At 55.5% G+C, this 25,146-nt stretch overlaps 2 protein-coding genes and 1 long non-coding RNA gene across 3 annotated transcripts; 2 read left to right on the top strand and 1 right to left on the bottom strand.

Moving 5' to 3' along the window:
* Positions 1-4,496: 4,496 nt before the first annotated feature.
* Positions 4,497-6,424, bottom strand: LOC100933375 (cytochrome b-c1 complex subunit 9). Its single transcript, XM_003761233.3, has 2 exons — positions 5,959-6,424; positions 4,497-4,724 (listed from the first exon to the last, which is right to left on the bottom strand). Exons 1-2 carry the CDS (start codon positions 6,106-6,108, stop codon positions 4,683-4,685), a joined length of 192 nt encoding a protein of 63 aa, XP_003761281.2. The 5' UTR covers positions 6,109-6,424; the 3' UTR covers positions 4,497-4,682.
* A 138-nt stretch (positions 6,425-6,562) lies between these two features.
* Positions 6,563-12,243, top strand: LOC111719296. The gene is made up of 3 exons (XR_004231311.1): positions 6,563-6,732; positions 7,763-7,858; positions 12,222-12,243. It is a non-coding gene; the product is annotated as an uncharacterized LOC111719296 (long non-coding RNA).
* A 10-nt stretch (positions 12,244-12,253) lies between these two features.
* Positions 12,254-18,258, top strand: ZMAT5 (zinc finger matrin-type 5; the record flags this gene model as incomplete). Its single annotated transcript, XM_031948825.1, has 4 exons — positions 12,254-12,365; positions 13,753-13,874; positions 14,408-14,604; positions 18,029-18,258. Coding segments are annotated over 4 exons (561 nt in total), but the record flags the coding sequence as incomplete, so codon positions are not given.
* Positions 18,259-25,146: the final 6,888 nt, after the last annotated feature.

The raw sequence follows: 25,146 nt of genomic DNA, 5'->3' as shown, positions 1-25,146 counted from the left end.
GCCTCGGTCCAGGGAGAGAACAGGTGCAATCGTAAAAAGAGCTGATCGAGAAATAACTAGCATTTTCACACATCTACGATGTGTCATGCACTTTACAAATATTAATTTCATTTGGTTCTTAGACAACCCTGTAAGGTAGGTGCTATTATGATCTTCATTTATAGATGAGGAAACTGAGGCAGAAAGATCAGGGAACTTTCCCAGAGTCCCAGAGCTAGTCTGAAGCAGACCCAGTGCCCTGTCCGCTACGTCTCAGCTGCTTTCAGAAAACATCATCTGGGCTTTGGGCTCCACGTTCGGGCGGGTCTCTAGCATGGGTCTCTGCCACCCCATCTGTATTGAAGTCCTCAGTCTCATCTCAACGGCCAGTCACAGTCTAACTGGGAACCACGTGGGACAAGGGCTAGACCCAGGTACAGAAGGTCTGAATCTCTGCCTCCTTGTGCCCCAAGCTCTCTGACCTTGTCCAAGTGGGCTGGCAGCAGACAGAGCACCTGGGTGTGTCTGAGGACTTGGTCGACTTCCCGTTATCCCGGTACTTAGTAGGTGCTTAATAAGGGTTCACTGGTTATATGAGGGGTTCAGGTTGGGTCCCCCATTACACTGTGAGCTCGTTACCAATAAGGATTTTGTTTTTGCTTTTCTTTGTATTCCCAGGGCTGACACAGTAGGTGCTTAATAAATGCTCATTGAACAGACGGACAGTTTCCTTCCACTGCGGTTGAGGTGGACACTGTTAGGACTTTCCAGTGACTCCTCCTCAGTGGATCAAACCAAGCAGCCCAAAGGTATGTGAAATCCCGGCTGATTTGGGTCAGCCCGAGGGGCACCGGCTTCTCCTCCTTCCCCTGCCGTGTGTCGGGCACACCCATACATTCCCAGGAAATGGCTTCGGCTTAATTAGCGCAGATGCTCCTGGGAACTTCCCTGGGCGTCGTCAAGCCCTGGTTTGTGGCCAGGGAACCGGGGCAGCCAAGAATCGCGGCTCACCTTGGGCTGAAGAAGGCCTCGGAGACCCCCTGGGACTTGGTTGGTTTCTCAATTAATGAGTATTTGTTTTCTCTGCCTCTCATTCCCTCCCCAATTTCTAAGATAAAATAAAATCCTTGGACCCAAAGGCACAGCCCGGAGAGACAAGATCCTGGGTTGGTCCTGCTCTAGAGAGTCCGTCTGTCTGTACCCGGCGTGCATCCGTCGCTGATGGGGGGGAGCAGCGTCAGCACGGGATCCCCAGAATCTTGGTAGATCATTGCATTAACCTCAGATCTTGAGTTTTTTGAAGCGATTCATTTTAATGATTCTGACTTTATTGTATAAATCGTTCTAGTTCTGCTCATTCCCACCTGCATCAGTTCATGTAAGTTTTCCAAGGTTTCTCTAAACCCATTCACACACTCAAATACAATGGCTTGTTCTGCCGTTCCCCGATAAGCGGGAACCTGAACCCGTCCCCTTATCATTTCTTAGGGCACATGCAAATACTATGGCTTCTTCTGCCGTTCCCCAATAAGTGGGAACCTTCTCGATTTATAGGGTTTTTTGCCACAGAGAAAAAAAAGTTTTAAAAAATATTTTGTACGTATAGGAACTTTTCTTTCTTTGAGACTAATTTAAGCCAATTCAATTCAACACTCATGTACCGTTATCTAGTTGTTTTCAGTTGTGCCCAACTCTTCATGATCCCATTTGGGGTTTTCTCAGAAAAGATACTAGAGAGATTTGCCATTTCCTTCTCCAGCTCATTTTACAGATGAGGAAACTGAGGCAGATGGGGTGAAGTGACTTGCCAGGGTCACCCAGCTAGGAAGGGTCTGAGGCTGTTTTTCTGACTCCACTGAGTCACCTGTATGGGAGGGTCCCTAGGTGGCGCTATAGTGGATAGAGCGCTGGGCCTGCAGTCAGGAAGTTCAAAGCCAGCCTCAGACCCTTCCTAGCCCAGCGACTCTGGCCAAGTCAGTTGATCTAATTTTCCTCAGTTTCCTCATCTGTAAAATAAGGTACAGAAGGAGAAGAAACACCCGGTGGTGTTTCTGCTGAGAAAACCCCCGATGGGGTCACGAGGAGTCGGGGGTGAGAACGACGACCGAACAACAATAAAACCCAGGGCTGTCCTGTGTCAGTATTAGTCATTATCATTTGCTGTGCTCACAAGCTTCTTGGGCCAAGTTCCAATTAAAGAAACAAAACAAACAGAGCCTAAATTGGAAAATAATTACTTGAGAATTCTCTCCGAGCCCCGTTACATAATTGATTTGTTGGTCTTGCCAAGTCTGGGGGCCTTTGCTTCAGGAAGACACGGAGTGAACAAACCTCCCCGAACTCCTGGGGGCAGCCTGTGTTTATTAGACCAGGGCAGAGGTACGGGGGTGGGGGGGGGGAGGAGAGGGAGGCACAACATTCCTTCCCACACTCCCAGAATTCTCCAAGTGTTGGGCAAGGCCTCTGAGAACGACCCCCTTCCCCAGGGGGTCCCCACGGTGACATTCCTGACCAGTCTGGGGGTGATCCAGTCTCTTCTTGAGGAGCTCAAGTGAAAGGAAGCTGCCCACCATCCCAGACAGTGCCCCTGCCCCCCCACTTTGGGACAACCAGTTGGGCAAACTCTAATTTCAAACCAAAATAGCCATTTGGCCACTTTTCCCCATTGCTCTTGGGGCAAGACCGGGGAGCTCTAATCTTTCCTCCAGAGGATAGACCTTCACGTGCTTGAGAGCTCTCCCACTTTGCCTGGGTTCCTGTTCTGCAAACACACTCTGGTTTCTCCCCTCATCCTCGCGTGGCGAGGATTCAAGCCCCTTTGCCATCTTGGTTACCTCTTCAGGACACTTTCTGGCTTCCTCATGTGCTTCTCAAAGTGTGACACCCTCCCCCAAACAGAACCCAACCCTCCAAATGAAGTCAGACCAGAGGAAGGTCCAGTGGGACTCCTCTACCTCCCTTCCTTCTTCCAAAGAATGCCTTGGCTTTTGTTTATTTTGCTAATGCATATTGAATTTAATGTCTACCAAGACCCCCAGATTGTCTTCAGAACTGTTGGCCAGCCATCTTTGTACTTGAGATGAATTTTTGAACCCCAGCCCAAGACTTTCCATTGACTCAATATTGCATTTTATCTTTTCCCCCCAATAGTATTTTATTTTTCCAAATACATGTCGTTTTCAGCATTCATTTGTATAAAACTTTGTATTCTAAATTTGTCTCCTTCCCTCAACAGTAAGCAATCTGATATAGGCTAAACATGTGCAGTTCTTTTAAATCTATTTCATATTTGTCATGTTGTATAAGGAAAAAAATCTTTGCATCCCACCCCTTTGGGGGAAGTGATATTCAAGGATCTAAAAGCTATGGGGTATCCATCTCCCCACCGGCACCCTCAGGTGTACTCCCAGACCAATTGCTGACGGCGTCTGCGTCAGGAGCCAAGGAGACTAAAGACAGATTCACCACGATGGAGGGCAACGTCCCGAGTGTCCCACAAACAGCAGAAAAGGCCTTGTTCGCCGCTGTGAGCCTCCTTTGCCCTAGACTTTCAGTATTCGAAAGTCACCGATATTTAGGAGGATGTTGTACCCAATCCTGGCAGTGGGGCTAATTAAATCGATCCTCAACAGGTAACATTGGTGGATGGGGAAGCCCACCAGGGGGGCTCGGTGCCAGAGGCATTACAGAATCACCTGGGGTACATACCACCCTGCGGGGAGATAATAGAAAGACCCCAAGACTTGTCGTGAGAGTGGGAGCTGGGTGAAGTCCCCCTAGAGCTTACACAGGCTACACTTACATAGGGTTGTCCAGCTGATTAATCGATTGGACTAACAAGAGCAGTGAGTGATTAGAGATTGGACTCAGATGACCAGCAAGCTGGTGACAGAGCGAGGGACTTCAGAGAATTCATTTTGAACGAATTTCTAGCTCAGCAGACTGATTTTACAGATGAGGAAACTGAGGTCTGGGGAAGTGACCGACTTCCAAATCATGCAGAAGCTCAGGGTCAGGGCTTGAATCCAGGTCTTCTGACTCTACATCTGATACTTTCCCTATTAAGGTGACCCTCTTTCTCTTCTGGTATCTCTGGTATATATACCACCTATGTGCATATAGTTTGCCCCATTAGAGAACCTAAGCGACTTGAGGGCAGAGCCTGGATTTGCCATTTCTATGTATCTGGGGCATTCAGTAGGTGCTTACTAAATGCTTGCCTACTGACTACTGAGCCAGGATTTGGGGAAGCAGAGCCAGAGCAGGAGGCTCAGGCTGATCCTGGGATGTGGGCCCTTGGAGTTTGAGACCCCCACCTTGCATGGGGCTAGGTCTCAGACCCCACTGACTCTCGGCTTTACCTGGGGGCCCCGAGTACACGCCCACTTCCTGAAAGGGATCACTGGGCAGAACTGGACTCCTGGTGAGATTCTTGGTGCTCTCCCCACGAGTTCCCCGCCAGGACACCCCGTGACCCAGAACGCACAGAACACTAACAGAACCCATCCAGAGGCAGGTTTCACAGATAAATTCACATCCTATTTATTTGTAGGTTCTCAGAGCAGATGCAGCCAAGGTGGAGGAACGAGCGCCCCGAGCACCTCACGAGCAGCCTCCGCCCGGGTCTTCTCTGCGCCGAGCGCCGCCGTCCATGGAGATCGCGCCCGCTCCCCTCGCTCTCGCGTCTGGTCTGGCACCCGCAGCTACTCCTCCTCATACTTGTGCTTTATGTGCTTCCATAGCTTCTGCATTGGAAAACAAAGGCCACAGGCTTGAAGTCCGAGTCCGAGCTTCTGGGTCACTGCCCTCCCGCCTCCCCAACAAGAAGGAACCGGAAGCGGGTCCTTGGTATGGGATCTGCCAGCCCCAAACCACCGGACCCGCTCCGAGCTGAGGAAACCACCTCAGGGTGACCTGACCCGTTTCCCACCTTCGTCTTTCCCCAGAGGAGCCATTTCTGAAGCCCCCCATCTCCCAGTGACAGGCTCCTTGGGGCACATCTGGGGTCACAGCGACCCTGTAGGGGAGAGGGGGATCCAGGCACCCCCCCACCCTCAGCAGTTCTGAGGCTCGAGGGGGAGGGGGTCCCAGCGGACCAGAGGATCTCTCTGGGAACTTTCTTCTTCCCAAGTCTTGATTTCAATGCTGAGCAGTGTCGGGTCCCCCTGACCCTAAAGGAGGCCCTTCAGCTGCTCCCAATCAGGAATCTAACGCATCCGACCGGACCAGAGCTGGAGGAGCCTGGGATCTAGGCCGGAAGCCCTCTCTCCGCCTGGTGCCGCAGAATCGGAACCCAGGACTTGACTCCAAATTCCCCCTCATCTCCACCCCGCCAGGCTCTCTTTGGTTCGGTGAAGCTGCCAGAAAATCACAAAAGCAACATCGGAAAGACCCCCATGCAAATAAACAGACACGGGAGCGCCCGAACCCCTGCACCTGGGCCCCTGGGTGCCGCGGGCCAGCCCGGAAAACCCCTCGCAGCCGGTCGCTCCCAAATGCAGGCGGGACACCATCCTTGTAAGGGGGCACCATGGGAGGCTCTGGGAGAAGCCATTAGAACACCCGGAGGTTGGTCTCTACAGGCTCCCTTTCCCGCTCTCTGCCTCAGTTTCCCCGGCTGTAACACCGGGAGATGGGCCACACGGGCTCCCCTTCTCACCTCCCCGCCCTCTGCCTCAGTTTCCCCGGCTGTAACTCTAGGAGGCCGATTCACACGAGTCCCCATTTCCCTCCGCTGCGGGCCCCACGTGTGACCCTGGGCACGCCCCCCGCCCCCCGCCCCTCTCCCAGCTGTGACCTTGTGCCATCTGTTCACTTTCCGGCCCGGACCGCAGGACGGCGGGGGGAGGGGGAGGTGTCTGGCCCCCCCCCCCCCGGCCTCGGTTTCCCGCCCCAGTCCCAGTCCCAGGCCCAGCCCGTCAGTCTCCAGGCCTCCCGAGCCCAAGGTCAGGGGCAGTCAGACCCCTCCCCCGCCCTCACCCCTTGGTTGATGGTTTCGTAGAGCGCGTCGCCGCCCTGGTCGAAGGCGCGCTCGAAGAATAAGGCGCCCACGGCGATGGTGAGCGCGAAGGCGGACGATCTGCGGAAGAAGACAGAGTACAGCTGCCCGAGTATCGTTGGAGACGCCATCTTTCCCCCGGCCCGGTCTTGTCCGCCCCTGCGCCTGCGCCCGCGCCTGCGCTTCAGCCTTCTCTTCACGGGGGTGGGACAGCTTTCTCGCGCGAAGCTTCATGGGACTTGTAGTTCATTTCTAAGTTTGGCGTCCTTCGAACTTTCCACCTGATAGTCTTTTAATTTCAACTTTTACTCTAAAGTTCTTTCCCACTCTGTGTAGACCAGCAGATCCAAGAACCGATTTAAAAAAATGTATTCGCTTTTACAAGCTCGCCAAAAGGAGAGGTCGAACTACATCTCCCAGAGAGCAGCGCACTTTTAGGACGCCCTTTGCTTCCCCTCCCCCGCAGGTTCTCGTTAACCCGGGACCCAAAGGCTTCTGGGATCGGCGGTTTTACCCAGGCTGAAGAAGACTAGGTACCGACTACGATTCCCAGAGAGCAGCGCGCGAAAAGCGGGCGGGACCGCGACGCCAGGTAACTTATCTTCGCGGGAGCGCGCGACGGGAGAATTGGTTTCCCCTTCCCCATTGCCGGCGGACACTTGGGCTCGTCCTCGCTGGCTTTGGGCAGGGACGAGGGTAAAACCATCCCGCCGGAGGGGGGCGCGCGCCCGGAGCGGAAGCCTGCGTCCCCTGGGGTAGGTAAGCGGGCCCTGGGCCCAGGGTAGGGACCTCCAGCGGCACTTGAGCGCCGGGGAGGGGGGAGGGGCTGCGAAGCGCCCCGCCCCCCCGCGCTTACTTTCTCACCGGGCGGGGCGCCTGATGCTTGGCGGGAGCCCCGAGTTCCGATGTGCGCCTCCCGGGGCTGGGCGATGCTTTCCTCTCCCCCTGGGACGGGAGTCCCTCCCAGCCCTGCTCCGGGCCCCGGGCGCCGGCCCCGCCCCTGCTCCGGGCCCCGGGCCCCGCCCCTGCCCCGGGCCCCGCCCCTGCTCCGGGCCCCGGGCCCCGCCCCTGCCCCGGGCCCCGCCCCTGCTCCGGGCCCCGGGCCCCGCCCCTGCCCCGGGCTCCGGGCCCCGCCCCTGCTCCGGGCCCCGCCCCTGCCCCGGGCCCCGCCCCTGCTCCGGGCCTCGGGGGCCTCCTTCTCCCCCAGAGGAGGGAGATGGGCCGCAGGGGCCGCTGCAGCCCCCGGGGCCTCGCTCTCCCCCTTCCCTCCTCCGCGGAGCGCCTCTCTCGGTCTTGGAGGGCCGTTCCCAGAACTGCCCCGGCCCCTTCCCGGGCAGCGTGGGCTTTCCTGAGCCACTTCCCGGCAGCCGGCGCCCGCCCCCAAGGCCCCCGGGTCTCTCACACCGGAACCCTTGGAAGCCCGTGCTCTAAGACCTGGAGTCCCCGGGAAAATGCCCGGGCTGCCAGCTAGGCGCTGCTTCGGTGACCCGCGAGCGTAGCTGCTCCTTCCCGGGGTCTTCACAAGGCCTCCTCCTCACTTCAGCCCTGTAAGGTTCATGATATCAGGTGGCTCCATTGTAGAGATTGGAAAACCGAGACTGGCCTCGGGTGAGCTCGGGCCTAGCGAGCCTCCGAGACCCGAGGCGGGATTTGCATCTAGGTCGCTCTTAATCCTCTCGCAAACTGAGGGGTTCGGTCTAGAAGGGAAGCGGTCTGGATCTTGAGTCTGGGACTTCAGGACCCCATAACCTGGGACAGTTCCCTCTCCTGTGATTTCTTTCCCAGCCACTGAGTAAGGCGCTGCTCTGGGAGTGAGGAAGGAAGGAAGCTTATTCAGCACTTGCTCCTGCTGTATTCAGAGTCCTCTGTCCAGGAGTGCAGGTTGGTAGAGATGTGCGCTAAAGCAAAGTGTCTCCCCTTAAAGAAACTCTGTCGATGTTGGAGCTGAGTCTAGGGCTAACGTGGATGCTGTAGAAGGCCTCTGAACCGGGACGCAGGGACCCCGCTCTGCTACTTGTTGCTGTGTGACTTTGGACATGTCATTTCCACTCAGTTTATTCTTCTCTAAATTAGGGGGCTCCGGGGTCCGTGCTACCTCTGACCCAGCGACCCTGGTGACCTCGCCACCTGCTGCCTCTGAGACCTTCGAGTCACATCCCCTCACTGCCCTTCACTTCCTTCTTTTCAAAACAAAGAGGTTGACCTAGAGCAGTGGTTCTCAAAATGGGGCGCCTGACATCTTTAAGGGGATTCGCCGGATCAGAATGATTTTCCTAACGCTCTAAGGCTTCCTTTGCCAAGCCCCCCAGCCCTACCCCCCGCTCCCTGGCCAACTCTGGGTTCCCGTGAAGCCGGGAATTTTTCCTGGATTTCAACCAGAACCACAGGTCACAGCAGATCGAACGCAGACATAGCCGGGGGATCCAGCCGTCACCTGCTAAGCTCGATATTCAAGAGCTGCAAAAATATGTACAAGGACACAACTCCCCCTAAATTATTTTTGGGAAAATAGAGTTGTTTTTCATAAAAAAACATTATTTCTGTTACCAGGTAATAAGCCAATCCTTGTTATTTTTAGAGGATGAAACATTTAAAAGTCCCTCAGTTTTCATTTCTTTTATGGTAAATACCAGTGGATTCATCCCAGAGAACCAAAAGCTTTTTGGTGGGGAGGCGCTGATAATTTTGAAGAGTGTGAGCCTGAGACCACAAGGCTGAGAACCCCCAATCCTAAGTGATCTGTGATGGCCTGTCCAGCTCAGAGTCCAGAGACCCAGTGATAAGACCCCAGCCTGTTAGAATCCTAGTGTTAACTCAATGGAATTGGTAGAAACAATGCTTGAGTTTAAACCTTTGAGAATTCACACATTGGCTCACACATAGGAGTTCACAAGTACGGGACATACACAGTTAACTTTGTAACTTTGTGAATTCACACTCTCTGAGGAGTAGTCAACCTTTGAGTTCACACCTCTAAAAGAGCATAAAAAGGAGCTGAGTGAGTGAAGTCAGTCAGTTTGGAAGATTGACAGAGAGGGGAGCAGCAGTTGGAGATTGAGAAGCCACCAGTCGGAGTTGAACTAGAGGCAGAAGCTGGAAGAGCTAAAAGTCAAGTTGCAAGAGCTCTTGGAACCAAGGAGGAAGAGAGGCCTCTAAGAAAGCTAACCGGGCCCAAGGAAAAGAGGAGCCTTGGAAGAAGAAAATAAACGTTTGGATTTTAATCAGCTGGCTGCATTTGAACCGAAACTAAGGCTGCATCCAGAAAACCTCCCCAAGAAACCTGCCCACAGAGAACCATCATATATTTTTAAAAAGAGAAGAACACCGCACCAGCCCAGCTAAGGCAGACCATAAGGTATAAACCCAGCTGAAAAGGGGAGGCTTCTTTGTAACATTCTTTGTTTAAAACTTTGAGCTCCAAATCCTCTCCTTCCCACCTCCCCAAGATGGCAAGCGTATAGGTTAGACATGTGCAGTTATGCAAAACATTTCCAGATTAGTCATGTTGTGAGAGAAAACAGACCTAACCCCCTCTCCCCCGAGAAAAATAGAGAACGTTTCTTTTTTTAAAGAAGCGTGTTCTTTCTCTGGAGAAGGAAAGCATTTTCCACCATGAATCCTTTGGAATTGTTTTCAGTTATTATGTTGCTGTGAATAGCTAAGTCTTTCACAATTGGTCATCTTTATAATATTGCTATTACTTTGTATAATGTTCTGCTGGTTCTGCTCACTTTGTTCCGTCTTTCCTAATGTTCTCCTGGTTCTGCTCACTTCTTTCCGTCTTCGTGTTCTCCTGGTTCTGCTCACTTCATTCAGCCTTTCCTCATGTTCTCCCAGTTCTGCTCACTTTGTTCCGTCTTTTCCAATGTTCTGTTACTTCTGCTCACTTTGTTCCGTCTTTCCTCACGTTCTCCCGGTTCTACTCACTTTGTTCAGTCTTTCCTCATGTTCTCCCGATTCTGCTCACTTCATTCCGTCTTTCCTCACGTTCTCCTGGTTCTACTCACTTTGTTCAGTCTTTCCTAGATTTTCTGAAAGCAACCTGCTTGTCATTTCTTAGAGCCCAATATATTCCATCAAAATCATATAACACAATTTTTCAGCCATTCCTCAGCTGATGGGCATCCCTTCAATTTCCAGTTCTTTGCCACCACAAAAAGAGCTGCTATAAATATTTTTGTACATAGAAATCGTTTTCTTTTCCTTTTTAAATTTTCTTAGTCTATAAACCTAGTGGTGGTATTACTGGGTCAGAAGGTCTACATGGTTTATAGTCCTTTGGGCATAATTCGAAATTGTGTTCCAGAAGGGTTGGATCAGTTCACAACTCTCCCTACAGTGTATTAGTTCCCCAATTTTCTCACATCCTTTCCAGCATTTGTCATTTCCCTTCACTATCATCTTAGTCAATCTTTTAGGTGTGAAGGGGGTATCTTAGTTTTTTTTTTTTTAATTGCTTTTCTTTAATCAATAGTGATTTAAAGTTTTCCTTTTGTGGGAGAAGGAAGGAAGGAAAAGGAAGAAAGGAAGGAGGGAAGAAAAGAAGAGAGGGCAAGAGGGAGGAAGGGAGGCAAAGAAGAAAGGAAGGAAAGAAGGATAGGGAAAGGAAGAGCGGAAGGAAGAAAGGGGAAAGGGAAGAAGGAAGGAAGGAAGAAAGGAAGGGGAGAGAGAGAGGGAGGGAAGGAAGGAACAAGAGAGGGCAAAAGGGAGGAAAGAAGGAAGGAGGGAAAGGGAAGAAGAGAAGACAAGAGCGAGGGAGGAAGGAAAAAAGGAAGAAGGGAAAGAGGAAGGAAGAATCCTCTGAGATCCAAGAAAGACCACAAGCTGGGGTTTCTAGGGAAGGAAGGAAGAAAAAAAAGGATTAAGTATCTACTATGTGCCAAGCACTGTACTGAGCACTTTACAAATATCTGATCCTCTGAACCTCCCTGGGAAGGGTGTGCTGCTATTATCCCATTTTACAGTTGAGGACACTGAGGTAGGTAGTGAGGTGATTTGCCCAGTGTTACCCGGCTGATTTGCTCTGGGGGCTTTCTGGCTGCAGCCTGGCACTGCCCGTTGTGCTCCCTGGTCCTCCTTGGCATGAGGGAGGGCATCCATTCCCCTGTGGCTCCTGGTGGCATTGTTGTGCCCGTGCAGCCTGTAGGCAGGTCTTACTCCTGGCCCGGTCCTCTGCGTCCCTTCGGGCTGGAGTGTAGACTGGCGCCTCTCTCTGAGAGGTGCCCCTGGTGCCAGTGGGATGGCGACGGGCTCCTTGACATCACTCTGTCTTCAGTCACCGACGTCGGGCCTCTCATCCCGGCCTCCACTGAGGCTCTTTTGAAGTCCTGGTATTTTTAGCGGGCCCACTTCTGTTCCAGGAGCCTGCTGGGTAAGCTAGGACTTCTTTTGTTGGGCCTAAATTTACCGCCTGAGTGTTCCTGGGCCCGTCGCACTGCCAGCCTGGGCTTGGTGAGCCAGCGTGGGCCCTCGGCCGCCGTTGCACACGGGCTGCGCCCCTTTCTGACTCAGTGCTGATCTGCATGCATGGGACAGGGCCCGGGGAGGCCGTATTCTCCTGGGTGAGCGGCAGGGACGCAGTGGGGATAATGACCGTGGGGGGCTGGTGGGTGTTGCTTGCGCCGTATGGCAGAGTGTGTTACCATCATGGCCCTGCTTGTTCCCTGCCCCGGCTCTGGGAGCCAGGAGCTGTTGTTTTGTGATATAGGAGTCCAAGGGGGGCTTAAATTCAGCTTCACAGAGAAGCTCGAGACAGGGGGAGGCTGGGAAAGGGTCCCAGGAAAGTGGCCCAGAGTGAGAGGGAGGCTTGCAGGTGGAGGGCAGGAGGGAGACGAGGGGAACCTGGGAGGGATTCATGAAGGAGGAGGCCCCTGAGCTTTGAAAGGAGAGCAGAATCGGAGGGAATGGAGGGAAATTGGCCCAGGGAAGCCCATGCGGCCTGGACGGGGATGGTGTTCAGGGAGGACGGCCGCCGGGCCAGGCTGAGAAAGCTAGGGTGCTTGAAGGGGAGCAGCGGGCGTGGGGGTTGTATGGGGGGGGCACATTTACTGACCAGCGGGGTCCTGAATGTCCTGTCAGATCCGAACAGGAGTGACCCTGGGCAGCGCCACGGCTGCTTCCGTTCCTTGGCAGCATGGTGCACGTGCCCCGTTCGTTGTTGGGTGTGAGAACCAAGCGCTCTGGGGGATGGACCCCAGGGGCCGGGACCAGACCTTGTGGAAGGGCATGCCTGCTTGCCTCCCAGAGTCTGAGCAGCCTCGGGGCCCCTGGGGGAAAAGATACTTTGCATCGGACCGCCTTTCCTCCAGGAAAATCCACAACCGCAAGAAGCACCTGAACGGGGTCCAACACCTGAGGGCCAAGAAGGTCTGGTACGACCTCTTCCGAGGTGGGCTCCAAAGGGGGGAGAGGGGTATGTGACAGACACCGGGGTTTGGCGCCCGACCAGGCCCCGGGGGAGGGGAGACGCCAGCTGGGTGGGTGTGCCTGGTCGGGGCTTGAGCCAGTGTGGGGGAAGGGGGCTGAGGTCTCGGGGCACTGGGGACCCCAGGGGGGCAAGGGGAAAAGGGAGACGATCTTTGGGGCAGGTTGGGGGGCACCAAAGCTGCAGGTGGGGGTTGAGGGGGGGGGCAGGACTCGGTCGCTTTTTCGAAGGCCTTGCCACCTGTCTCCATGCCTGGGGCCAGAGTTTCCCGGGGAGGAGTGGTGGGAGGGAGGAGGGGCCCGGTGGGGAGGGTGGAGGGGGGAGGGGTTAGGGGAAGGGCCCGGTTTGTCCCACCCAGATGGTTTTGGGGGGGGTAGGTGAAAGGGGGGGTGGGGAGGTTGCCCGGACAGTTTGGGGATTTTGGGGGGGGGGGGATGTTTTCCTGGAAGTAGGGGAAGGGGGGGCAGTTTTGGTTGGAAGTTCCCTTGGGGAAATATATAAGGGGTGGGGGGGGGCGTTTTGGGTTTTGGTTTTTTGGGGGGAGGGGGTTTTGGGTTTTGGGTGGTGTTTTTTTCTGTTTTCTGGTTTTGAGATGGTTTGGAAGGGTTTTTGGTGGAGGGAGAGAAAAGAGGTTTTGGGGTTTTGGAAGGTGGAGGATGGGGTGGGGAGTTATTTGGGGGGGTTTTTTTCTTTCTTGGGGTTTCTTTTTTCTTTTTGGGGTTTTCTTGGGGTTTTTGTTTCTTTCTTTCTTTGGGGTTTTTTTTTTCTTTGGGGGTTTTTCTTTCTGGGGGTTTTGTTTTTCCTTCCTTTGGGGGTTTTTCCTTTGTTTCCCTTGGGTTTTTGTTTGTTCCCCCATCCCTCCCTGGGGTTTCCCCTTGTTTTTCCCTTTGGGGGGTTGTCCCTCCCTAAGGGGTTTTGTTGCTGGTGTGTGATTGACCAACGCCGTTTACATGAGCCGGGGACTTGGAGAGTTTGGGCCCAGGACGGGGGTTGTGGGGAGTACCGGGGAGGGGAGCCGAGGGGATTTGCCATTTTATGGATAAATGAGGCCCCAGGTGTGGTGGTTGGGGTTGGGGGGAATACATGGGAGGGGAGGGGTTGTTCTTTCCCTCTGGGGCCGGGGGCTCTGGGAGGGACCAGGCTTTGAGGGACTTTAGGGAGAAGGGTCCCCCCAGCAGGGAGCAGGCCGGGGGTGATGGGGGGCGCCCGAAAATAACTGGGGAGAGCCAGGCCCCCCCCCGAGAGGGGAGAAGGGGGCCGGGAGAATTGGGCCAGGGCCAGCAGGGGCAGGGGCAGGAGCATGCCCCCCCGGGGACCCCCTGGCCCATCCCCCTGGGCTGGCGGCCTGCAGCCCCGGGAGGTCGGCGCAACTGTTCCCCCTGCTGGCTAAAACTGGCCCTGGCAGAGCCCTTCCGCCCTGGGGAACAGCCGGGGCCTCCCCCGGGGGATCCTGGGAATCCTCCTGCTTGGATGGCAAGGAGAGGGAGCCCCGGCCAGCCGGGAGGTAGAGCCCAGGGGGCTGTGACCCGGAGGCCGGGGCTTTCACCCCAATGGTCACCCTCCCATCTGTGGGCGGATAAGCCACACCCCCTATGAATATTCATGAGCCCGGCCGGGAGTCCCTCCCCCAGGGCCGAAGCCCCCGCTCCCCCCCGGCCGGGCCAAGTTGGGCATATGGTGCCCCGGGGCCGCTGGCAGCGCCCGCTTCCCATGACTGTCTCTTCCTCTGGCGGCCAGATGGTGTTTAGCTGGCACTGGGTGGGAGGGAGGCTGCCGCTTCCGCTCCTCCTGCCCCACCAGCCAGGACCGCTCCCCTCCCCACTGCGGAGCCGCAGACAGCGCAGACTCAGGCTGGGGGTGGGGGGGGGGGGGGGGGGACAACGACGACACAAGCTTTCCCCAGCCTCCTCCCCATCAGCCCTTCCCCGGACCCTGCGGCTTCCAGTGCTCTGTTTGCCCCAAGCCTCCAACACTGAACCAGGCCCCTTCTGACCTCTGAGAGCTAGGGCCCACGGTACGGCCTCCAGGCCGGCTCTCAGGAGGGGCCGGGTCAGAGGGGCCTTGGCTCAAATTGCCTTCTCTCTTCTCCCCATCCAGAGGAGCGACTGTCCAGGGAGCAGGAGGTCGTGGAGGTGCCCGAGGGGGGCATCGAAGACTGGCTGGAGAAGCGGGCCCAGCGGCGGAGCTCTGCCCAGAGCAGCAGGTACCCACCCCTTCAGAACATCCCCCGCTTCCCAGTGCACATGCTCGGCAGCTGGGGCCACAGGTGGCTCCAGCCCAGTCAGGTGGACAGTGGCCTCCGGGTTGCTGGTCTCTGTGTGGATCGGAGTCCCTGCCCCTGGTCCTGGCCTCTGTCCTTGCCCCTCGGGTTCTTGGGGCCTCTCCCAAAAGGGCGATGATCAGATTTCATATCCCAGGCTGACCAAGAGCTTTGGTCCCCATGAGCACCTGGGGTGGGAAGTGCTGATATTATCCCCATTTTACTGAGGAGGAAACTGAGACAGATGGTAGTAAGGGACGAGCCTTGGGGCCACCTGGCCACGTCTGAGGCTGCATTTGAACTCGGGTCTTTGTGCCCCCAAGGCTCAGATTTAAAGATAGGAGTAAATGCTAACGTGGGTAAGGCCGGGGATGTCCATAGAAACATGCCGTGGCCCCTGTTCTCCAGGAGCTCACGGGGGAGAATGGGGATGGAAAGTCCCATGATCCTTAGGGCCAGAGGCAAAGTAGTGCGGACGCCCCTTCCTCTATAGCATCCATTGCGGGGAGGTGCAGACTCTAATGTGACATAGCCCACTTTGTGTGGAGCTGAGATTTGAACCCAGGGCCTGGGTCCCCCAAACCGGGATTCATTTCTAAAGCCAGGAATGGCCGACTCCCTGCTCTTTTTTTTTTCCCCTGGTACAAAACTCAGGGTTAACTATATTGGATTATTTGCTGTCAAAGGGAGGGCCTGGGATGAAGGGAAGGAGAAAAAAATTTGGGACACAAGGTTTTGCAAAGGTGAACATTGAAAACTATCTATGCACATATTTTGAAAACTACCCAAAAAAACCTCAGGGTGAAGTGACTTGTCCAGGGTCATACAGCTAGTAAGTGTCAGATGTCTGAGTCTGGATTTGAACTTGGGTCCTCCCCGTCTCCAGTGTCAGTTCTCTATTCCCTGCACCACCCAGCTGCTGTTTCCCGTTTGGCGGGTGCCCTTGGGCCTTGCAGAATAACTGATCCCCTTCCAGGAGGGGACCCTTCAGGTAGCCCAGGGCAGCCACTGTTTCTCCCCTAAGTCTTTGTCTCCCAGACTAACCGTGTATCGTTCCCTCAGCCATCACTGGTACTTATTAAGGATCAATTCCCGGGGCCGCTGATTCCTAATTAAATGTGACCCCAACAGGGAGAAAAGGAATCGGCTGAAGCAAAAGCCCCGGATTCAAACCCTGGCTTATAATATGTGTGATCATGGGCCGTGCCCTTGACCTCCGGGGCCATGTACAGTGAGGGGTTGGGGCTAGCCGACCCTCCAGATTCTAAGTCTAGTTTAGGATTAGGACGGCTCGGGGGGCTCTTTGGTACGTCTGGAACCCCTGGTTTTCTTTTCTTCTGGAGAACGTGCTATTGAGAGCAGCCTCTGGGGGTGGAGAGTTCTTGGATTTCTTCTCCAGATCCTCACGCTCCTGACCTTGAGCAATCTGGGCACTTTTTCCCCAGGCGCCCCGTTTTCTCAGCTGCCGTTGGCACTTCCTTCACCTGCCTCCCCAGGGTGCCAGGAGCCAGAATTAATTCCTGTTTTTAAAGGTCTGTTCCAGCCTAGAAAACCGGACTGTGAGTGGGAAGCTATTACTTTGATGATGGCAGCGGCGATGGGGAGAGTTGGCCCCCGGCCAGCGCTCTCCGACGGGGGCTCGTTCTCACGACAGCTGCCGTGTGTCTTGGGAACCTCGGCCATTTTTGTTCCTCGTTCGCTCCCAAATGTAGCCCCGCCTGTGGTTTCATAACGACGCAGCCTCTGTTTTTAGGGAACGGCAAGTGTCCCTTGTCTCCCAGAAAGGCTTGTTGTTACAGCCCTGGCTCCTGGTCCCAGCAGCTGCTAACCACACTGAACTGCAGCCGGAGGGGGAGGGGTGTGTGTGTGTGTGTGTGTGTACATGTACCCTTAAATTGCAAGAGCACAGGACCAAGACCAAGTGTTAGGCCCCCAGAGCTGTCAGTAACTAGCTGTGTGACTTTACAATTTCCTTGACCGTTCTGGGCTGTAAAATGGGCAACAGGCCCCGTCTACCACCCCCTGAGGTGTTGAGCACGCGTGCCTAGACTGGCGAGGTTTGGCCGCCATGCTCTGGCCCCAGCCTACCTTGGGGCACAGAGCATGGGCTAGATTTCAGCCTCTTTTGTCAGCATCAGGACAGATGTCGAAAGGGAGGGGCTCATGAGCCTTTAGGACTACCCTGTCTTAGCCCCAACTCCAGTCTTCTCCCTGCCCCATCTCTCTGCCACCCCCTGCCCCCACCCTATCTCTCTGCCACCCCTGCCCCTAAATTCACATCTAATAGGAGAACAGTCAGTCTTCCTATTGAATGGGCGGGACCAGGGCCAGGGCTGGCATCGCGGGCCATGGCCCCCTCGGAGTTCTTGTTTATCCTCCTAATGTCTCTAGTCTTTTCTGCCAGAGTTGAGGTTCCTTTCTGCCAGGCGCCCCTGGGCTGGAGTTCTGTCTGCTGGGGGGGGGGGGGGGGGCTGGTTCTGGATTTTTCTCTTTCTCCCCATTACTGCCTTTCTGGTCTCAGAGCTGAAGGCCCGGGGGGAGAGGGATTAAGGGGGCTGGGGAAAGGACAAGGGGGAATCGGGGAGGTTTCAAGAAGACGCTGCATACAAACACAGAGTTCTAGGCCCAGAGAGACTTTAGAACAGGAAAGAGAAGGATGCAGCTGGAACGGACTCTAGCGAGGACCCTCTAGGCGTTGATCAGCAGAATACCCGCCTCATTCAGCCTGAATTGCGGCAATAAGAGCTTAGAGAGGGGCTGGGGTGGGGGGCATGGAGAAGCCGGGCTGGCCAGAGCCTGACCCATCGCCCGGGATCCGGAGGCCTTCCGAGCCTCACTGGGCCTCTGGAAATTGGCCGGTCAGTCCCCTTCCCCCATTTTACACCTGGGGAAACTGAGGCAGGAAAGTGGAAGGCGCTCTGGACTCAGAGCTAGAAGCCCCAAATACAAATCCTCACTCGGCTCTGGGAGCCGTTTCCTGGGTTCTAAAATGAAGTTGCCCTGAAGAAAACGCTTGAACCTTAAAGCCCGGACACGGGGGAGCTCTTGATGTGCTCATCCATAAAAGACCCCAGCTTTCCCCGGGATCTGCCCCAGAGGGTGTTGGTGGGACCTCCGGGAGGCCTCCTTGCCTCCTCTCTTAGTCGCTTCAGTGGCCAAGGAAGGGAGCGCTGAGTAGAGGAGGGGCTTGGGGCTTATGGGATGGGGAAGGTTCCACCGGGGTCCACGGGTCAGTCCCTGCTGTTGGGGGGATGGGAGGAACCCGGCAGAGTCTGAGGGGACGTGGGATGGAGGGGGTGGGGCCTCCCTGGGTAGCTGGGAGGAGACGTAGGGTCCCAGTGGCTAACTCTGTGCTCCTCTCTCCTAGTGTGCTGCCAGCCAAGCCGGCCGTCTTCCAGTACCCCCCTGGGTGGCCGCCCCTCCAGGACCTGCCGCCGTCCCTGCGGGCCCCGCCCCCGGGGGGATGGCCCCCGCAGCCCGGCGCCCAGTGGGGCTGAGAGCGAGGCCGCCTCGTCCGCCGCGGGAGCTCCTCGGGGGTCTCACGGGGGTCGGGGAACCCCTCATCTCCTAGATCCCAATAAAAGGCTCCAGCCTCAGCTTGTGCTGTTGTTCATCGCGTCCACGCCAGGGGAGAAACGGCCTCCCGCCGTGGGTCCTGCTGGGGAGGGGGGGCTCTGGGTTCCGACCCCGGCCTCCAGGGGCGCCTGGCCCGGGGACCGCCAGAAGGTGCCACTGGGGCCTGGGCTCTGGGCACAGAGATGCCCCTCCCGGCCTGGGGAGGAAGCCACGGGCCCCACGGAGCCGTCCCTGCCTCACCTGGGAGTCAGTGAAAGAGGGGGGGGGGGGGGGGGGGGAGGCCGGGGGCCCCGAGGGCAGGGAGGGAGGGCAGGCGCCCACATGGGCTGGGAAGCCTAAGGGCATCCTCTGGGGGTGGGGGGAGGGACAGGAGCGGGAAGTTCTGGGGGTAGATGTGAGGGAACCCCAAAACTCTCAGCCACCCCCAGTGCAAGACTAGGGGTCTGTGGTGCCCTCAACTCAGGGAAATTCTGATTCTTTCCCATCGCTCTTCACAACCCAGAGGATGCTGGGACGGTTCATGGACATGGGGAGGGGCTGATGGGAGCCCAGCTCGCCTCGGAGGCTCTCGTGCCCCCAGTGCCGGGAGAGAGGGTTCGTCCACAAGGCCCTGAGAGCTGCAGCTGAGGGGTCTCATTCCCAGCAGGGACCCCCCCCCCCCCCCACTGGGGCCGAGGACTCGCGCTCATGCGCAGCAGGGGCCCCCACTTGTACAGGCCTGGGGCTGCAGGCTCCCTGTGCGCACTCGCATGCACACACATACACACAATCACACACTCACAACTAGGCTCCTGGCCAGGTCCCCACCCCCTCCTCCACTCTGCTCCCCAGAACCACCGGCTGGAACAACCTTAATCCAAGTTCTGCTTGTTCCTGGTCTCAGAGAAAAGAAATGAAGTCTGGCCACGTTCTGCTCCCGCTGTCCCAGCTCTGGCCGGCAGAGGGTCCAGGGATGGGGGATGGGGGACGGGGGTGCTGGGACCTAGGGAAGGAAGAGGGGAGGCCAAGGATGGGAAGCCCCCAACACCCCCCCCCATGCTCCCCTTTGCCTCCCTGGGGTGGGCGTCTGGGAGCAGAGGGGAGTCCCTGGCTGGCCCGGCTCCACAGGTCTGCAGGGAAGGGCTGGCTCCGGCCCAGGGTCTGTCTTTGTCTTTCCATCAGAAGAGGTAACGGGCAATTTTTGTACCTCTCCTGGGAGGGGGGGCTCACCTGGCGCTGACCCCTCCTTACCGGGAGCATGGAGCAAGAGGGAAGCTCGGCACAAAGGGGTCCGTCTTTTATGTTTTCCCCCCATGGTCCAAGAAAGAACAACTGAGAAGACAGGAGCCCTCTAAAACATTCTGCCTTGGGACAACGCCCTTGTGGCCCCATCCTAGGTACCGCCCCATCCCAGGGTCTCTTTCAGCCCCCTCCTTGGTGTTCAGGGCGCTCTCAGAGGCAGTGCGCTATAGTAGGCAGACCTTCCCTGTGTTTCAGTCCTTGCATCTCACTGGGGATAGGATATCACATTGTAAAATGAGGAGATAGTGGCTAAGGCCCTTCCAGCTTCCAAACTCGGGAACTCCTGGATCCCTCCAGGTTTAAACTGGGCCCTTAGAAAGCAACTGAGGGGCCTTTGCCCCAGGATTTTTGCACTTGCAGAAGAAATCCATGATAAGACTGCCTGGGAGAGCTAGAATTTCAGTTATCATTATGGATCATTATGGAGGATGTTTGGGGAGCGGGGGGGGGGCTTTCTGGGTGGCCTTGGTGGGAAACTCCCACTGTTTCAGGGGCTTTGCACCCAGGATCTCGGCCGGGCCCCACAGCGGCCCTGCTTTATTACCCCATTTTCCAGATGAGGAGATGGAGAACTCAAATCCAAGTGCTCCAGGCTCCATCCAGGAGGCTCTTCTGTGCAGGTCGGAGCCCCAGACAGCACCTTCGGGGCCTGGGGAGGGGGCAGCAGGGGCCCCACCTCTCGGCCTCCCCCCACCCCCCGAGCTCTGGGCTGAGCTGGGAGGATCACCCTGCCCATCTAGGGGGCAGAAAACGATTTGGGGCGGGGAGAGCCTTGTTTCCTGGGGGATGGAGAAGGGCCCGAGGAAAGGAGGCGGCCGTCCAGAGCCCGGGCACCCCTGGGCATTGTGGGGCTGAAAGCAGGACACCCAGACGAGAGTGGGGACCTTGAAGGGCAAATCCCAGAGATGTCCCCGGGTTTCCTCTTCCTCTGGGGGGGGGGGGGCGGGGAAGCCGAGGACGCATCCATTATTCATTGGGCTCCTCAAGGAGGGAGCACCACAGGATCTCCTTCAAGAGCTTCTATCTTAAGGGCCTTGAGTCATCCTCTTCATGCTCGCTGAGTTCTGCCGGCCGGCCAATTTCCTGCCCCGCTGATCCCCGGCTTCTTCATTTCTCTAGCACGGGCGCACTTTCTCTTAAGGAGGGCCCAGGGATCAGCAGCTGGGAGGGGCTGCAGTGGGCGGTGAGCCGGTCCTGAGTCCGGCTTACCAGCAGGGTGACCCTGGGCCGGTCATTATGGTTTTGCCTCAGTTTCCTCATCTGTTAAGTAGAGATAATAGTAACAGCCTCCACCTCCGGGGCTGTTGTGAGCTCCCAAATTAGAAGTATTTGTAAAGGCCTTAAAAGCTCTATCTCAACGCTGCCGGGGCTATGTCAGCTTGTGTGGCGGCCCCGGGAGGCTCTTGGAGTCGGGGACCTGTCGAAGACAAGGAGAGCTCCAAGGAAACCTCTTCTAAGTGATTTTTTTTTCTGGTCTAGTTGTCATGACTCCATGACCCCTCTGGGGTTTGCCATTTCCTTCTCCAGCTCATTTGACAGATGAGGAAACTGAGGCATGAGGGTCACACAGCTGGTGAGCGTCAGGGGCCAGATTTGGACTCGGGAAGAGGAGTCTTATTGCTCTTCTCCACTCTGTTGCTCATCCGTCCCAGCCTATTTTTTAATCCTTCTCAGACTCATTCAGCCTGAATATTGCAAGTTACTGACTAAACAGCATATGGATAGATTTCTGGGGCCCTCTACTAGGGCCTTCCAAACTGACATCCTATAAGTAATGCTGTGCCGAGCACACAGTAGGTGCTTCATAAATCTTGTTGATTGATTGATTTGGGTTCAACCATTCAATGAATTCCAAGTTTAACTCCCTCTCCTGTCCACGTTCCCCCCGTTTCATGTGAAAGAATAGTAGGACCCGAGTTCAAATCTGGTCTAGGCAGTTAACACTTCCTGGGTGTGTGACCCTGGGCAAGTCATTTAACCCCAATTGTCTCAGCAAAAATCAATAAATGAATGAATGAATGAATAAATAAATAAATAAAAGAATAGTAGGAGAAATCAGGTCCCGTTCTTTGCTTAGACCAGGGCACCCCATCCACAGCATTCTCCTGATCTGGTCTGATCTGGAAAAGCAAAGAAGGCGGCCTGGATTCAGCTGAGCCGCTGCCTCTTTTCTGAGTGTTCACCAGCCTTCCCTCCACTACTGTGTTCCAGCGTTGTCAGACACGGGCCGAGTTGTCCGGCCATTAGATTTCAGTCTTTTCTCTTTTTTGAGGACCAGGAGTGCCCCCAGGCAGCCCCCGTTGTGCCCACACAAAGCTCTGCCCGTGCCCGGCTCTGCCACGCGTTTTTCCTTTCTGGGCCCCGTCCCTCACCTCCGAATGGCTTGAGGCCGGGATCAGCCCCGAGAAGGGCCTGGTTTGCTGTGCAGGTAGGGAGGGCCGCTCCAGAGAGGGAAGCCTCGGTTCCTGGGGGATGTGCGGTGCCTGTCAGTGCCAGCTTGATGCAGCAGCTGAGTGAACTTGTTTGTCACTGCAGACATCCTGAGTTGGCAAGCACCGGCTCCTGCCCTGCTTTTCAAGGAGAGCTGCGCCCGGAGGAGCTCCTGGAAGGGTCCCCACTTCCAAGTCAGAAGCAGGAACAGGAGCCTCTGGGTCAGGCTGCTTTCTGGCCTCCCCTCCCACTGCTCTCTCTCTTTTTGCCCACAAGCCTTCCTCTTTGGTCCCTCTCCTCTTCCTCTCTTTCTTTCCCCTTGTCTTTCTTTCCCTTTGTTTCTCACTCCTGCCCACTTTCTGCTTCCTCACTGCTCATTTATCTCTGTTCTTTCCTCTCCTTCTCCTTCCCTCCCTCTCCCCATCTCCTCTTATTTCTCTCTCCTTCTCCTGTCTTCTCTCTGCCCTCTCTCCCTTTTCCTTCTCTCTCTTCCTTCCCCACCTCTGTGGGGTCTCTCTCTCTCTCTCTCTCTGTCTCTCTGTCTCTCTCCTTCTCCTCCTCCTCCCCCTCTTGCTCTCCAGCTCTCATCCTCATGTCTGCGCAATGGGATTTGATTTACTCTGCTCTTGTTCTTCCCTGGCAGTGACAGAGTGGGCCGGGTGCCAAGGGCTGCCATCTCTGCCCTCCTGGTGACTAGGATCCCACGGCCCCAGCAGCTGGGGGAATCCTGATCTCTGCTGGAAGTGAATGAGTGTGTGTGTGTGTGTGTGTGTGTGGTGGATGGGAATAGGGGACCAACTCCCTCTCGAGCCTGCATTTGAGCTCCTGGGCCCTAGAACTCAAGATCTCTGACTTTGGTCCATCCCCAAAGGATTCTGGCCTACCCACTTTTACCTGCCTCTCTTGCCTCCAGCTGAGCACAGTCTCCTTGCAGGCTGTTTGGGTGCCCTCCTCCCTTCTGGTTCATCTGCTAAGCTCTGCTCTGACTTCTGTGTGCCAATAACTCCCTCAGCCTCCCCTGCTTCTGTGCTTTGGGGCCTAGCTCCTCGAGGTCCAACCTCATCTCCCTTTGCCTCGGGAAGCCCTTAAAGCCTGACTGCCAGACTCTAGGGAGTGGTGGTATTGGCATTCAATGCCCAGGAGAGCAGACTCTAGAGGAGGCTTTGGCGACCATGGCACCTTTTCCCTTCCTAGGGCTGCCTGCCCTGCCTTCCCCCAGGCTCTAGGAGGTGCATCCCTAGGAGTTCCCAAAGCTATTTCTGGCCTGCTGTGAAGAGATCTTAGAAAGGGGCACTTGAGACACTTCGACAATATTAGGTTTCTTAAAGACGTCCATTTCACAAAATTGAGGTTCAGAAGAGCCAAGGATGCCCACCGAGGTAGTGAAAAGGTAGGTTTCTTGGCTCTCCATAGAACCATATAGGTCCCTTTCTGCCTACACCTGTCTGTCCCTTTCTGTCTATACCTCTCATTTTGCACGGCTACAGTAGCTTTTCATAATTGTTGTTTTTCTATGGGTTTGATCCTCAGCTCCTTTTCTTCATCATCCTGGACTCCTCATTCACCTCCAGATCCAGTATGGTGTCAAGGCTGGTCAGTTTCACTTCTCCAGTATCTCTCATCAGTTGGACCTTTGTCAGTTTCACCTCTGTAGCATCTTTGGTCAGTTTCCCCTCTGCAGCATCTTTCATCAGTTTCTCCTCTGTCAGTTTCACCTCTGTCAGTTTCACCTCTGCAGCATCTTTCTTTGGTTTCACCTCTGTCAGTCTCACCTCTGCAGCATCTTTGGTCAGTTTCACCTCTGCAGTATCTCTCATCAGTTTCACCTCTGCAACATCATTCGCCAGTTTCACCTCTGCAGCATCTTTTGTCTGTTTCACTTCTGTCAGTTTCACCAATGCAGCATCTCTCTAACAGGTCTCCTCTCCCCTGACACTGCCCCCACCCTGCTGCAGACCCTCATCACCTCACTCCTGGGTTATTGCAGGAGTTGCTGAGTCTGCCTGCCTCAGGTCTCTCTCCACCCCACTCCATCCTCCAATCAGACCTAAAGTGAGGGTCTAATCAGGTCACCTCCTACTCACTAAACTCCTGTTTATTGGCTCCTTATCATCTCCAGGAGCAAATACCAAATGCTCTCTTTGACATCCAAACCCTTCATAGCCGACTCTTTCTTTACCTTTCCAAGTCTTCTTACACCTCACTCTGCCATCACGTACTTTTGGACCCAGTGACCCCGACCTCCTGGCTGTTCCACAAATAAGACCCTCTGACTCTTAGCTCCGGACCACCCCCCATTTCTGAAGTGCTCTTCCTCTTCTCCTTTGTCTGCTTTCTCTCTGATTTCCTTGAAGTGTCAGCTAAAATCTCACCTTCTAGAGGGAGCCTTTCCCAGTCTCCCTGAAGCCTAGTACCTGCCCTCCGTGATTATTTTCTAGTGACCAACCAACCCACAACTATCCTATCTATAGCTCCAAGTATCTCCCCCCTGACTGGGAGCTCCTTGAAGACTGTCTTTTGTATTTCTTTGTGTTCAGCACAGGGCCTGGAACACAGTAGGTGCTTAATAAAGACTTGTTGCTCACCTGACTGGATGCTAGGTGTTGGGTAAAGTCACTTCTCTATGAGCCTTGTCCCTGCCCAAGGGCCCAGAAATCCCAGACTTGTGCTCAGGCACCATTCATTTGCCTGATCTGTCTTTCTCTGCACAGACCCTGCCTTCCAACCAGGAGCCCCATCACCTCTGGCCCTACAGACCACAGTTTCTTGCCAGAGTTTCTAATGCTTAGGGAAGGTTTTGAGGTTCCTTCTGGCAGTGTTTGAGCCATCATCCTACCAGCCAGGAGACCTCTCTTGAGAATGCCAGGGAAGGAGGTCAGACACCTCAATGGGGCATCATTAACCAGTCAAGTGACTGATTGCTCAGCAAGTCTCTGGGACTCAGTTTCCTCTTCTCTAAAACAAAATCCCTTCCTGGTCTAGACCCCTCATCCCCGCATCCCTCCTTTTCAGAGAAAACAGTCCCCTCCAGCTACATGTGTAGGTGTAGCTGGACCTCTGTCCAACTCTAAATTGGGGGGGTCCTTGTCCCCCCATGGGGTCAGAGCCTGGGCCCAGCTGAAAGCACTGGATTACTTCCTGATCACAAGGTAGGATTAGGGGGCCCCTTCTGAAGGCCATAGAAATGCTGTGGTTATC

Source organism: Sarcophilus harrisii, chromosome 1 (assembly GCF_902635505.1).
Source record: "Sarcophilus harrisii chromosome 1, mSarHar1.11, whole genome shotgun sequence".
Lineage (NCBI taxonomy): Eukaryota > Metazoa > Chordata > Mammalia > Dasyuromorphia > Dasyuridae > Sarcophilus > Sarcophilus harrisii.
This window is presented reverse-complemented; position numbering and strand designations above follow the sequence as displayed.

What these genes read in the sequence shown, in the direction of transcription:
- LOC100933375 (XM_003761233.3), bottom strand. Translation starts at nt 6,108, where the DNA reads ATGGCGTCTCCAACGATACTCGGGCAGCTGTACTCTGTCTTCTTCCGC. An exon ending in ACGAAACCATCAACCAAGGG is followed by an intron (nt 4,725 to 5,958) that starts GTGAGGGCGGGG and finishes TTTCCAATGCAG; the next exon opens with AAGCTATGGAAGCACATAAA.